Source organism: Branchiostoma floridae, chromosome 16 (assembly GCF_000003815.2).
Source record: "Branchiostoma floridae strain S238N-H82 chromosome 16, Bfl_VNyyK, whole genome shotgun sequence".
Lineage (NCBI taxonomy): Eukaryota > Metazoa > Chordata > Leptocardii > Amphioxiformes > Branchiostomatidae > Branchiostoma > Branchiostoma floridae.
This window is the reverse complement of record NC_049994.1, coordinates 11,288,971-11,303,773: the sequence shown is the minus strand read 5'-3', so window position 1 is coordinate 11,303,773 and position 14,803 is coordinate 11,288,971. Positions and strand designations below refer to the sequence as shown.

At 42.6% G+C, this 14,803-nt stretch overlaps 2 protein-coding genes across 2 annotated transcripts in view; one reads left to right on the top strand and one right to left on the bottom strand.

The window, feature by feature from the left end:
* Positions 1-713: 713 nt before the first annotated feature.
* The window catches only part of LOC118403569 (hemicentin-2-like), a 29,751-nt gene continuing 15,661 nt past the window's right edge, over positions 714-14,803 (bottom strand). The window contains exon 8 of the mRNA XM_035802306.1: positions 714-1,317. The gene's annotated coding sequence lies outside the window, so the exon portion shown is untranslated. The remainder of the gene's footprint in view (positions 1,318-14,803) is intronic.
* Positions 8,720-12,832, top strand: LOC118403570 (uncharacterized protein K02A2.6-like). Its single transcript, XM_035802307.1, has one exon. It carries the CDS (start codon positions 8,720-8,722, stop codon positions 12,830-12,832), a length of 4,113 nt encoding a protein of 1,370 aa, XP_035658200.1.

The window sequence follows — 14,803 nt, the reverse complement described above, 5'->3', positions numbered from 1 at the left end:
TACTATTTCTGTCGCTTATGAACGTGCCTTTTGCTACACTAACCCTGGGGCCATGGGGCCATGGGGCCAAGCATGCAACCGGTAAATTTTGAAATTGCAGTAGTGTACGTACTTCAGATCACCCATATTCCTGCTCGTTTTTCGGAAAAGTATGAAAATGTAAAAACACCTGAACTTACTCTCTTATGTGACTTTATTAGAAGCGTGCCAACACAATTGCTATTCACACAGGAAGAGTTGTCTCCTTTATATAGCAACACTTTTCAAAAGAAATACTGACAATGTTTTAAGAAAAGTTCCCTGATCATATGCTTGATTTTGTTGGCACAGTAAACAAGAACATAATCTGATCCTATGCTCTATATCCAATGATGCACTGATATTATTACAACACAGATTGAGTTTCAGGAGCTACAGCAAACCATTTTTAGTTTTGTTTCCCTTACACGTACCTACTACCTTTCATCTTGTTTTTTTTTACAGACAAGATATTTTACCGACCTCTTGCCCTCTCTAGAAATAATATTAGAATAAACTTTAATCTCCCGTCGGCTTCTAGTGCATCACTGTCAACCAAAAGGCATAACTGGCATCGCGTATTGCGATACTTGTCTCTGTAATAATTTTCCTTTTGTGTACGTGGCCATAGTATTCAGTCATTCCATAGTTCGAGCGGTATCAATGGATAAACTTTTTCATTCACGCTTTAGCTCTGAACAATACAAAGATTTATTTGCAAACACAGATTGTCAATCACACTTTAACTGAAAAATACAAAGTTTCACAGTGCTCGCCAAAAATAGAATAAGGTTACATACAATGGAATGATACGACGTTATACATTTCACAACGTCCAGCGTGTTTCCTATGCAAAAGATTTTCATGCTTGCTACGCATAAACAACAATGCATATCTGTGTTAAGCTTACTTTATAAGTATCTTGGATTGCAAAGTTGTCGAGAATACATATTCATTCCTGCAGAAGTCGCAGCAGCATAAGTAAGTCGAATGACCTTCACCGTCCTATTCTTCAGACCACCAGTAGCCTTGGAACAGCTCAACCGTGTACGACAGCGAAATATCAGCGTTTACGGGGTCTCTGTTTTCCGTGTAACATTTAGAGCTGACATTTTTTTCGAGTTGTCAGACGTCCTCGGCGTCACCTCCCAAAAGGACAAAGGCTGAAGCTTGTTGATATCATCCAGAATGACGGATGTCGACATCTTTGTTCAGCTGTTGGAGGTGGTATCACGCTGCCGGTGGTATCATTGATGTACAGTCTGCACCGTGCAGTGCCGTGGCACTCAGCTGTGGTTCCTGAAACAGATGATACACAACGTCATGTCATTGTTTCATCAATCAATGCAACTTTTTTTCTTGAGACAAACGCGGAAACGACACAGGAGACAATTAGTTTTAAAATCTTGTAATTAAAGAACATCAATGATGAGCGCAACAAAGTGAATGATTACTGAGCACCACGCAACGACTTCAAAGAAAGGAAACAGTACAATTACCGTAAGGCTTCTTCATAGCCTTTACCACGTAAATCAGGGAACCAATTTATTGATATCAGTTGAAAACTATTTCTGAGGGCTATCTTTTAGTGATAAACATAGTTTTCTTCTAGCCTTTACCACCTACAATGGGGGACAAGGGAGTAGACATCAGTACACAACTTTTTCTCAGTGGTGAACATGCCTCTGCTTCTCTGCTGTATTCCTAAGTGTAAATAATACTGTGTACATAAGAAAACTAATTTTTTGTTCGATGGATCAACTCAGCCTGATGCAACTGATTACGTTTTTAAGAAGTAATGGCCGTTTTGAAGCCTAGTGATATCACATAATTGCATTTTCAGAAGATGAACATGGCAATTATCAAACATCAGCTGCTGTACCGTCTATTCTTATGACCTTTGTAGATGTCATTGTATCTTCGTATTTAGAAAAAAAGCTTCCTTACATCAAGTGCTATTTTGACCTTGAGACTAACGTATTTGGTTAGCTAAAAATTACGGTTCCAACTGATATCACACCAGCTCCAGGCACCATAAAGAGCCTCGGTGATGCATCAAGGACAATTTCAATCATCAAACACACGTCTCCTGTAATTATAGTCATCACTTACTCCTGGCAGTTAAAAGACCTTTAGGACTTTTCACGTAACCGATAAACAGAATGAAAGAGACAACTTCCCAGTGAAAAATGCTCCAGTCTTTTCTTCATATCTTTTATCTCTTTGTGAAGGGAGACTTGAAATACGCCGTTGCCGAATAGACTCGACCCAGGTCAAAAACGCGAAGGAAATTGTAAGTCAATGTGTCATTCCTGCTGCAACGTCGATACGAACTGTTTTACCAACATAACCCGATTCACCCCGTATCCATAGCTTGACAGCTTCGTGCGGTTCTATTCATTCCCGCTGAGTTTTTCATTATTGTTTTATTGTGTACTGATGACAGAGGCGATATTTCTAAGAGCGTTTCCACGGTGCAGTCGAAGCACATTTTCTTTTCGTACCATTCCACGCCTGTGCAACGTCGTTTGTTTTACAGCATGCACTTAGCACCTAAGCTGCTGTGTGGAGCGGTTTTATAGGCTTAACATCTACCTACAGCCTGTCCTACATGTAACTGGACTTTTGTGCAACCTGTTTCAAGTACTTTAATTTCCAATGTTTTTCTTTAGTTTTCTATGACGTATAATGTAGGCCTTCACAAGTGATTGGTACGTGCAGAACATTATAAAGTCGGCGTTTCCCATTTCTTACGCAAAGAAATGATAATGTGCAGAATAAAACATGAGAAATATCTGAAGCCTATATTCAGCTTAACTTTGAATTATGTATAGTATATTGGACCTCTGTGATATCGGCAATTATTCAGTCCCCTGCCCCACCCAAATAACATTATACAGTAAAGGGTGTATCGCACTGGACTCTGGTGCGTTGTCGGCATCACTACGTTCTAGATTAGATTTGTGTTGACTTTGTAATGGGAATATCATTCAAAAGTTACTCAGGAAACTGTAACGTATACTTGTAAGTACCACTAAAACACAAAGCGTAAAAAGGGCCGTTTTATGATTATCTATGAAATTCTTGGAGAGCTCTGTCAAATCGCTCGGCCGCAGTCATGCTGCCAACATACCGCAGCAGCTTCAATCAGATACTCCCTTCAGATCTAGAAGGTTGAATCAGGACACAGAATATACCACTGAAGTATCATTACTCTGGTTCTGTACCCACCAAAGGCAACAGGATATACGTCTTGGCGTGCAAATACGCTGTGGCGATGATAGCCATCAAAACGATATCATGCCAGATCGGGATTGTCCATAAGCTCTCGTTGTAAAAGCATCAGGCATGAGAAATACGTATCTAGCCACATGTAAAGCCGCCATCATCATTGACCCAGCCATGGCCCACAGTAATGTCTCATATAGCACGATCATGTCTGTGGTTTTCGTCTACCTTCTATTGCGTTACAGCACGACTTAGCCACATTGACGGATACACGTCGATCCGAGTGGCCCGCCATCAAAAAGGCTAAGCTTACAGAGATGAGTTCAGCAATAAGGTCAGGTATTGGTTTTTCCCTCCTCCTGTGCTATTAGGCAAATAAGGCCAGCGTTATCACAAGGGAGGGGGGGATCGACTTGCTCGAATAGTAAGGGTCATGGCGGGGTCAAATGCCGCAGGCCTTGTAGCAAAGTAATCTGGGCTGGCGAACGGGTTGATAGGTCTAGAGTGCTTTCCAATCGGAGTAATTGAAGCCGTGGGTTTTTTGACATAGAGTGCGTAGCCACTGACATGATCTTTTGACAAGGTATCGTCCCCATATCTCTACCGGGGCAAGCATAATTACTTTTATACGTCGATAGGGATATATCCTACAGCGGTGTAGTGAAAATATAGTATGTCTGGAAGCATTAGAGCCTGGCATCAAAACAACTTACAGCTAACATCAGAACGTTCTGTTGCATTGTAGAACTGGGTACCCTGTGTTGACATATTAACTCTCTAGCTCTATTTCCAGCAAAACAATGCAAGAGAACAACTAGCCTTATCATTGTTGTAAGGCATTATCAGTTGTGTTGACTTGTCAACAGTGTAAAAAGATCAACGATTAATTGCTTAAAAGTTTCTAGTCTAGTCAGCCGATGTTTTAGTTGAGTATGGCAGGGCGTAATTGTATTATTATCAAATATTTTAATTACATGTTTAGCATTTTCACATCGAGAGCGCTATTAGAGAACAACTTGACATACAGTTCATAGTTTGGGTGGGAAAACCTGCTTATTTACACATGTACTATCAAAAACAAACGCAGGGCCCTATGCTTTATATCAAATGTTTTGACATCCCAATACAATGTATACAGTTATTAGAGCCACGGGGAGGAGGGTGACATTCTGTGGAAATCACCACTAGCTAGATGTACACATAAAACTACCCAAAGACAAGAGACTGGTCTAGAGGCTGCCATATGGTCCTTGACCCTCTTACATAAGGCAAGGCATAATGCTAGCTTATAAAATTCAAAACAAAAATACATCATTTCATGTTGCGTACTGATGTGCTACCAACGGCAAATTCGATAGTTCTCTTCCCACCCCGTGTATATCAAAAGGTATATTTTAATGTATTAGCAGTCATTCTCAATTCTGGGGTAGCATGATGCTTATATATCAACTTGTATCAACTCAACCTTTTATGATGAGTTGGTCTGACTTGCAGCAATCAGCTATTGGAGCGACACATTAATCCATGTGTGACAAGTGACGGCACATATAACCATATCAGAATATTGGTACTTCTCAAGTCTTTACTAGTACTGTAGCATTACGCTGACATCTCATCTTGTAATTTTCTTTATCCATACCCAAAGGCGCCAAAATCCGTCATAACTTCCCCATATAATTTCCTCATATAATCATCTCTCAATGTTTGAGAAATGTCATTGTCATCATGATGCTTTTGACGACGGGGAATTAGGAATGGTGTCGCTCAAAGCTTCGCAATTACTGAGTTGTTGAGGAAAATAGCAGGCAGTTTTGAAAGCTGGAATCTACCAAATGTCCGTCATTACCACTCAGCAAAAGTAGACATTTTGCGATAATAGTTGTACAGATTACGTAGAGCTGCTGTAATTACTAGTGTAATGACTTACGTATCTCAAAAGCAGAAGTCAGATACTTCATGTATCATAAAGCATAACGTAACTAATGGCAACCGGCACCAGAGGCACAATACTGCAACTTTCACTGGAAAAAAAGTTCGGGCACACAATTGTTGTCAGCAGCCAATTTGACAAAGATGTAGTGCGCTGAGAATGGGCCCTGTCTCGTCGTGCCCTTTTCTCTGCTTCAGTGAAAGCAGAGATCAAAGATTAGGGTCAGCCAGATGACGGTTCAAAACCTCTTTTAAGAGATGCCTTCTATTCTTGGACGTCCAACCTTCACCATGGACATCGTTCTATGCCAAAGAAGGACAGTGTGACCTTCTCAACCGGACAACTGTAAAACTAAACGATGGCCTTCTATTATGATGAATGATAACGGCACACGTCAAGAAAAAATGACGACCTCCCGTAGATATGTGGTATTTTAATGCTGAATTGAGTAGTTTTGAGCGGTGTACCGAAAGTGCGAAAAGGAACGAAAAGGAGCGAAAAGGAACGAAAAGGAACGAAAAGGAACGGAACGAAAGGGAACGAAAAGGAACGAAAAGGAAAGTACCGAAAGTGCGAAAAGGAACGAAAAGGAACGAAAAGGAAAGTACCGAAAGTGCGAAAAGGAACGAAAAGGACCGAAACGATTGGATAGGAACGAAAAGGAACGAAAAGGAAAGTACCGAAAGTGCGAAAAGGAACGAAGTATGAAGCAAAGTGAAATAAAATCGATGGGAATATAAGGTAACGGTACTGTGATCGGCAAATGCATTTGAAACGGACTTTATTTTTTGTATTTTGTGGCTTGTTCCACGAAATTCCTAGAGCTCCAATGGTTCAACGGCGAACCGGCGGGAAAGTGCACGCGTGGAAATAGCTAAAGACAAATCAAAGGCGATGGGCGGAGTCACGAATCAGTGCGTCCCGGGTTCCCACGCGGGCTGTCTCAGATCAAATGGGGGGAGGGGGGGTTGAAAGCCGCTGAGTAGCACGCTAGAAAAACGTTTGACGGGTTGACATTCTGGTGTAGGTTATTTTTCTACGGTCCCAAAAATGTCACAAAGTCGTTTTCTAGTGGTCCCGGGCAATCGGGACGCCGCGTTGATTTCATTTTGAGGCCTGGTTCCAAAGACCTTTTCTGCCGAACCTGCACGGGAGACGTGAGTCGCCCGCCAGATCTCTCCGTAGTTTCCCAATATCCTTTGCACAAATTCCTCACGTTGGCCATTTCTTCCCGCAAAATTATTAATACTACTAATTTATAATGGTACAACGTGAAGAAAACTCCTTGGTACAATGTATACTTGTCTATCCTTTCACAGCTTTTCTTTTGTCGTGAACGAGCAAAAAGATATGTCTCCAGTTTCCAGAAAACCATGTTGTGGGCCCTGTTGAAGGGAGTTGTCATGCTCGTGGGGCAGCAGTTTATTAGCATATCCTTCCTGACCGGACTTCTATTAGACGTAAATAATCGCAGGTCATTTGCATGCGGCGCTCCCATCCTGGGAGAACAGAAGCCACCCAAATACAACAACAACGCTACAATCTTTCCTCATTCTGAAAATGTATATTAATCGATATTTATCCATCACCCACCAGTAACTGAATTTTAGTCCTTACTTTCTTATCTCAGTTATGTTTCCTTGTATTTCGCTGATCTTCAGAGAATAATTTAGCCACACAAACACAACAGCCTAAAACAGCCCCGTAAAAATTTGATATTGCCGAATTCTGAGTAAAAGAAAACACGTTTCATAGGCTTCTAACGCCCGCAGTACCGGTTCCTTATATTCTCATTGATTTTATTTTAGTTTGCTTCATACTTCGTTCCTTTTCGTTCCTTTTCGCACTTTCGGTAGCAAAAAAGCGAAAAGGAACGAAAAGGAAAGTGCCGAAAGTGCGAAAAGACAAATCTGACAACTGCTTCTGACAACTCTATATTTATCTACGCTTGCTTCTTGCAGTGTTGTTATGAATGTCCCCTGCGTACCTGAGTGATCTGTGTGGGTATATCAGCCGTGTGCTTTATCTCAACAGCCTGTCTTATTGATGGTAAAACGTATAGTGGTCCATCATCTTCACACTAGCACCGTAAAACACTCTTTTCACGACCAGAAAAGTGCCTTTAGGACTCACACCAGGCTTTCCATCATCTAAATCAATGGGAACACCTTCCAAAGACAAACGTCTATCGGGACCTGATCGCTTTGGAATATATCTACTAGCTTCAGCGTGAAAATGTAAAAACAAAGCATTGACCATTGTCAATGCAGCTTTTGTTCAAAATAGTTTATTAAAATACATAGGGTATACAAGCAAACCATCAAGAAAATCATTTGACAAATTGTATTGTGTTTTTTTTATTTTTTACCACAAGCAAACCAGTGAAATTAGTAGTGCAGGGGATTACCTTAACGATGGTGAAATAAGTATTCTGTAATTAGGAAACGCTGTAGATTTAACAACGTTGTAAAAAGAAGCAACGTTTGCAATTTCATTTATCTCGTACGTTACTTTCATGAAGTTTGTACTGTGAGTGCTGTTTTGTATCATCTTCTTCATACATTCTCTAAAACTATGTATGGTAATCATTACCTGCCTGTGCCTGTTCTCTGTGACTAGAATAGAATACCACAGGGCGAGGAAATATTTGAAGTTCTGTTACACATACAGCATAGGCCTAGGCTTCAGGTGGCAAATTGCCACTCTTATAGACATAAGGAAGGAATTCGAGCCAGCAATTGGAGATTTCAAGCTAGGTCGATGTCATGCTATGGGAAAGTATTAGGCGGTATGTTATGAGTTATAGATTCTGTGATCACTTTTACAACTCCCCGGGTTGTCCCATCGGCCGTCGGTGATCAGATACTCTACAGGCATGAGTGGGGGTCAATCGTGCTCATCACATCCCTGGACACCGCAATTGTCCACAAATTACGTTCACCGTGGCTTCCCATATATATCCCAATAACTCGCATACATGCATGTCCGCACCAGTAGGTGTCGGTAGATCATGGCCTGTGATGGCAAGGCTTGATTTTCAATATTGCTTTTGTACTTTCATAAAGTACTCTTTCGTAATACATTTTGATTCAGATAGCCAAGCATATGTGCCGTATATTTATTGATTTAAGCTCTACGATTTAGATTTTCATGACCTACTTGTAATATCTCAACAGCTACGCTAAATTGGAACGCTCATTTTGCCATAGGATATTCCAACCCGTTCCTATATAGCCGTCACTTTTACTTACCTTTCTTCCGATAATTGACAACTTCAACAGCTGGCAAGGCGTACTAGTTCTTTTGATCGTGTAACTAGGACAGTATTTGTAAAGTACCAACAGAAACCTGACCGGTATATGTAATGATGTTCGATACTTCTTAAGCACCCCTGCCTAAGACGAAACTACATCCATTAGTCTTTACAATGTTGCTGTTTAATGCTCATATGTCTGGAAAAAACATTAATCTCTCACGTATGTCCCCAGAAAGCAGCGGAAAAACCAGGAAATAACCCGCTCGACCAAGAACAAAGGATTCAAGATGGCGGCGGCCCAACAAACCATGCTGACGACCTTGATCCCCGAAATGGACTGGAATGCAGATGACCCTGTCAAAACGTTTAGAAAATTCAAACAAAGGATCGAACTGGCATTCAAGACCTTCCTGAAAGACGCCACCGACGAAGAAAAGGTGAGCTACTTACTCTTATTAGCAGGAGACGATGGGCTTGAGATCAGAAATAGCTGGGACCTATCTCCAGAACAGGAAAAAGATCCAAACAAAATCCTAGAGAAGTTCGAGAAACACTTAGAACCTAAGACAAACCACAGGATTTTCAGATATGAGTTCCAAAGCATGAGGCAAGGGCCCGAAGAATCCATCAGTGATTATATGTCAAGGCTAAAAAACGTGGCAGACAAATGCAACTTCAAAGACAAGACAGAGAAAGACGGGAGACTGCTAGATCAGATGATCTGGGGATGTGCATACAAAAAGGTACAGAAGACCCTCATAGGGAAGCATGAACTGACCCTTGCGGCAGCCGTAAAGGAAGCCGTACAGCATGAGTCTACAGAGAAGTGCATGACAACGTTGACAATCTCAACTCAAGCTAAAGAAGCAAAAGTTGATGCCATCTCTAGCAGAAAGCATACTCCAAGCTCAAAACAAAAGGCAAGCTACAGGCCTCCACAGAAACAGAGTTCAAACATCTGTAGAAATTGTGGTACTGAGCATGAGTTTAATGACAGGAAGAAGTGCCCAGCATATGGTTCCACTTGTAATGGTTGCGGAAAGCCAAACCACTGGCGGAAAATGTGCAGGTCAAAGGGCAAATCCAAGCCACAAGAATACAGGGGTTACAGAAAGGCTAATCCGAAACATGTGCACTACCAGCAAGAAGAGCAGTACTCCTCAGGAGAAGAAACACTGTCGGTAGGTGCCATATATGTCCACGAAGTGGAGCATAAGAACGATGCACAAAACAACGAAGCGTATACAACATTCCAAATCAAGAAGAAGATAGGAAAGAAGACAACAAACATCAATCTGCGATTGAAGATAGATACAGGGGCTCAAAGCAATGTCATGCCGGTAGAACATTATCAGCAGATATTCCCGGAGAACATGACAAAAGGTGGGGAAGTCAAAGCAGGAATCCTCACACCAAGCAGCACTGTATTATCAGCCTATGGTGGAGACAAAATCCCACACCTGGGGAAGACAACCATCTCTGGAAAACACAAAGGCCGAGAGGTCAAGTGTACTTTCTTTGTGACCAAATCCAAGGGACCAAGCATCCTCGGATTGGCAGCGTGCCAGCAGCTAGGCATCATCACAATCCATGAGATTCAAGCTACCCCAGAGGATGGCAAGATCAAAGAGACGGTGCCGATCAAGGACCGCCCTGCCATCCACAACAAGGAACAACTAATAAAGATGTACCCGGAATGTTTTGATGACACGGTAGGGTGCTTTGAAGAGGAGTACCACATCACTGTTGACCCAGACGTAGAACCAGTGATACATCCACCTCGCAGAGTGCCACTAGAGCTGCGAGAGAAGCTGAAGAAACAGCTGGAAGAGATGACGGAGAAAGGAGTCATCAGCGAGGTCACACAGCCAACAGACTGGGTAAACTCCATAGTAATAAAGGAGAAACCCAATGGCAAACTGCGGATCTGCCTTGATTCCAGAGACCTGAACTTGGCACTCAAGAGGAACCACTACCCGACACCCACTCTAGAAGAGATAACACCCTCTCTGGCAGGAGCTAAGGTGTTTAGTAAGCTGGACGCCAGCAACGGGTATTGGAATATCAAAATAGACGAAGAATCTTCGCTGCTCACGACCTTCAACACGCCCTATGGCAGGTTCAAGTTCAACCGCCTCCCGTTCGGGCTGAAGGTCTCGCAGGACGTCTTCCAGAGGAAGATAGACGAGACGTACAAAGGATGCAAAGGAGCAATTGGAATTGCAGACGACATCCAGGTGTACGGGAAGACAGACAACGACCACGACTTCCATCTGCACGAAGCGATGGAGAAGACCAGGCAAGCTGGCATCAAGCTAAACGCATCCAAGTGCATAATCAAAGAAAGTGAGTGTAAGTTCTTCGGAATGATCTACACAGCCGAGGGAGTCAAGCCAGACCCCGAGAAAGTGAAGGCGATACATGACATCAAACCACCCCAGGATGAGAAGGAACTAAGAAGTCTCTTAGGGCTCATTCAATACATGAGCGCTTTCATCCCCAAGCTCGCGGACAGAACGACAAACATCCGTGAACTGCTGAAGGAAGATGTTGAATACAAGTGGAGTGCATCACACACTGAAGACCTGAACAAGATAAAGCAGCTCATCAGTGAAAAGACAACACTGCAGTACTATGACAGGGAGAAACCCGTCATACTACAAGTAGATGCCTCAATCAAAGGAGTAGGTGCAGCACTAATACAAGATGGAAAACCCATCGCATTCGCCTCAAAAGCCCTCTCACCGGCTGAAACAAGATACGCCAACATCGAGAGAGAGCTCCTGGCAGTAGTCTATGGATGTGAGAAATTCCACACCTACTTGTACGGAAGAAGCTTCGAAGTCGAGTCGGACCACCGACCCTTGGAACAAATCAACAAGAAGAACCTCACAAAGGCACCAAACAGGTTACAACGCCTGTTGCTGAGACTGCAAAGCTATGACATGAGCATCCGGTACAAACCAGGGAAAGAGATGCTACTAGCAGACGCACTCTCCAGGTTGTCACAGCACGACAAGCAAGAGATGGACGGTCTCAAAGTCCAGATCCATCACCTCGTGAAAGTGACAAGTGTGAAACTGGAGCGAATCAGAGAGGAGACCAGCGAGGATGAAGAGCTCCAACTACTCGCCCAGACAGTAACACAAGGATGGCCTGAGAAAAGAAAAGAGACACAAGCAATCATACACGAATACTGGACCATCCGAGACGACATCTCGGTAGAGGATGGAGTCCTCCTGGCTGGGTCCAGGATGATTATACCCAAGTCCATGCGAGCAGAGGTCCTAGAGATGATTCATCAAGGACACCTGGGTATCGAGAAATGCATACTCAGAGCAAAATCTGCAGTCTACTGGCCGGGCATGTACAAACAAATCGAGAAAGCAGTTGCAGCATGCCCCACATGCCAAAAGCACAAGAACTCGCAACAGAAAGAAGAGATGATGCCAACAGAGATACCAAGCAGACCGTGGCAAACAGTAGGCATGGATCTGTTTACCACCAATGACCAATGGTTTCTACTCCTGGTAGACTACTACTCCAAATTCCCATTTGTGAAGAGTCTCGCCAACCTGAAGGCATCAACAGTAACATCCAGCATACGAGGTATATTCGCCGAACAAGGGATCCCAGCAGAAGTCATATGCGACAATGGGACACAATTCACATCCCAAGAGTTCCGGCAGCTGGCCAACGAATACGGATTCAAAATCACAACATCATCACCGCACTACCCAAAGGGGCATGGATTTATAGAAAGACATGTACAGACGGTGAAGAAAACGCTGATCAAATGCAAAGAATCAAGATCAGACCCAAACCTAGCCATGCTAGCCATCCGTACCACACCGATCAAGCCAGGTATGAAATCGCCAGCGGAGCTGTTAAACGGACGGAAGTACAAAGACATCTTGCCAACCAAAGTACCTCCACCACTTGACCAGGAAGAAACAAGGGCCAAGCTGGAAAAGGCACAGCAAGCAGCGAAACAGCACTACGACACCCAGGCAAAGAATCTGCCTGAGCTGGCCAAGGGCCAGAGCATCCACGTACAGGATCCTATCCGAAAAACGTGGAGCCCCGGCAAAGTCAACGATAAAGCTACAACACCGAGATCATATGTTGTAGAGACTGACGCCGGGAGACAACTGAGAAGAAACAGAGTACACATACGACCAACTCCAGAAGTGAAAGTACCTGCAGCTACAACTCCAGAGACAACACCTGCAGCGTCAGCAACGCAGACTACACATGAGTCGACCCTGCAACCACCAACTATTGCAGCACCACACGCGACAACACCGAGTGCGACGAAGCCGACATCCGCAGCAATGCCGAGTACGACAAAGTCAACGAGAACGAGGTCAAACATCCAACCACCAGTGCGTTACCGCTGACGAGAGAAAGAACTGTTCTCAGATAGAAAAGAACTGAGAAAGAGATTAGATTAGAACTGTTCTTAGAAGTTAGATGCAAAGTATAACTGCTGAAAACCATTGTTATTGTTAAAGTACTAACCAAAAGTTGAAACAAACATAAGAACAAGTGCAAAACAAGAGCTGGACAAGAACTCTAGAAAAAAACCAGCCAGAGACTATTCTACTTAAAGAAAGAGGGATGTTACATATCCAGGTAATCTCATCAGGCAAGACCCAGCATGCTTTATGGGGCCTTGGACCGAATCACTCTCAGCCAAATCACATGACCTACTTTTGTATCACTACACCACCACATGTACAGAGCTAGAAGTTGTAGATTAAATCTTAGTCCGCTCATCAAGTGTCTCCTAGTCGTCCATCGTAGTCAACAGAGCACTACAAGGAGCCAGGGAACACAACACAACAGTATGTATAAGGCATTAATATTGCCAATGTACCTATGATTTACGTTAAATAGAAAGACGCTTTTCCAATTAGGATGTTAACAAGCAAAATCGTGCGCTGAAACTGAGATGAATAACAGTTGTTTTCGAACTCTCTGTGGAATCGGTATGCAGTTCTGTATCCACCATTGAAGGCTTATGGCACTCCCTGGAGGAGACAAGGGTCGTTGAACATATCGGTGATCGATGTTTATTCGACAACCAAACGAGGATGGGGCGAAGAGGTCCTAAGCTGTCCGGCAACTCATAAACTACGATTGTTGGTTGCACATGATGAGACTTCAAAGAGTGTACCAGTGGGGAAGTCTAGGTGCCATTGACAAGACATTTGCCAAAGCTGGACAACTATTTTTAAATGATCCTATATCCAATCATTGGTGTTCTTTTTTTATATCAAAACACCAATTTGGTAAGAAATAGCAACTTTGTCCTTCTAATAGTTCTATGCAAAAATGTAAACTTTTGCAATAAGTACGTGTGCAACAATTATTGATTGTCGTGACTTTGATTACACCAAATTATACTTATCTATCTCTACGGTTTACTTTATTCCACGAGCCTCTACCGATATGTGTTGGTAATCTTAAAGCTTAATTTGTAAATGATAAATCGTCGTCTCCTGTAAATTGTTCTCCAATGATACCCAGATTAATTTGTCCCATTACATTCACGTGTAATAAGAGAGCCTACAACGTTCCCAAGATTTCGACGGGTATATATATAATCAGTTCTGTAAATTTTTGCTGCAAACCTGTATTTTTAAATCACTCTGATCTCATTTTCCTATTTCATGATAACAAAATGAGTAATTTCACCTTTTAGGAATACCTTGGCATTATCTTCTCAAATACCAACAGCCAACAAATCACCATCAAATATTGTGCTGAAATGTATTTTGTGGGGGTAAAATGAGTTTTCTGGTCGACTGCCGTAACTTTGGCGTGATAATGACCGTTTTAGACGTAGGGAAGAATGTGGACTGTTGGTCGCCTCGTAAAAGCTCTCCAATTACACCTGTCACTAACGGTTGTAACATACGGTACAATGGAACATCAGGTCGAGACGCTACATTTACTACTTCCTAAGGTCATCACTTTTCTGTTATCTTTGCATTTTACTGTGCGTTGCAAAAGTTGAAGTCTCGAGAGCGTCAAAATTAAAACCTTTACGACTCAAGAACTTTTTTATTGACACACAGCTGCCGTAATAAAGAATTTTACTGGTGTACCTATAAAAATTGCATATCGAAGTGTTGATTTGATGAAATTGTCGAATCAAAAGCATGTGTATTTTGAAATACGATCAATCTTGCTTGGCTGAGTTGGTATGCCTTAAGCCCTCCAAGTTTTTTTATCGCATTTCTACAATGCTGTTCTTTGATTGGGTGTCCAAGTTGCTCCTAATAATCTTAAACTTCTTTGTCAGTTTGCATGACTTTTACAATTCGCCCAAATTCCACCAGACGGCGATCGCGCTGCAAACTCGC

Bases quoted from the DNA above. Each gene is read 5' to 3' on its own strand.
- LOC118403570 (XM_035802307.1), top strand. From the start codon at position 8,720: ATGGCGGCGGCCCAACAAACCATGCTGACGACCTTGATCCCCGAAATG.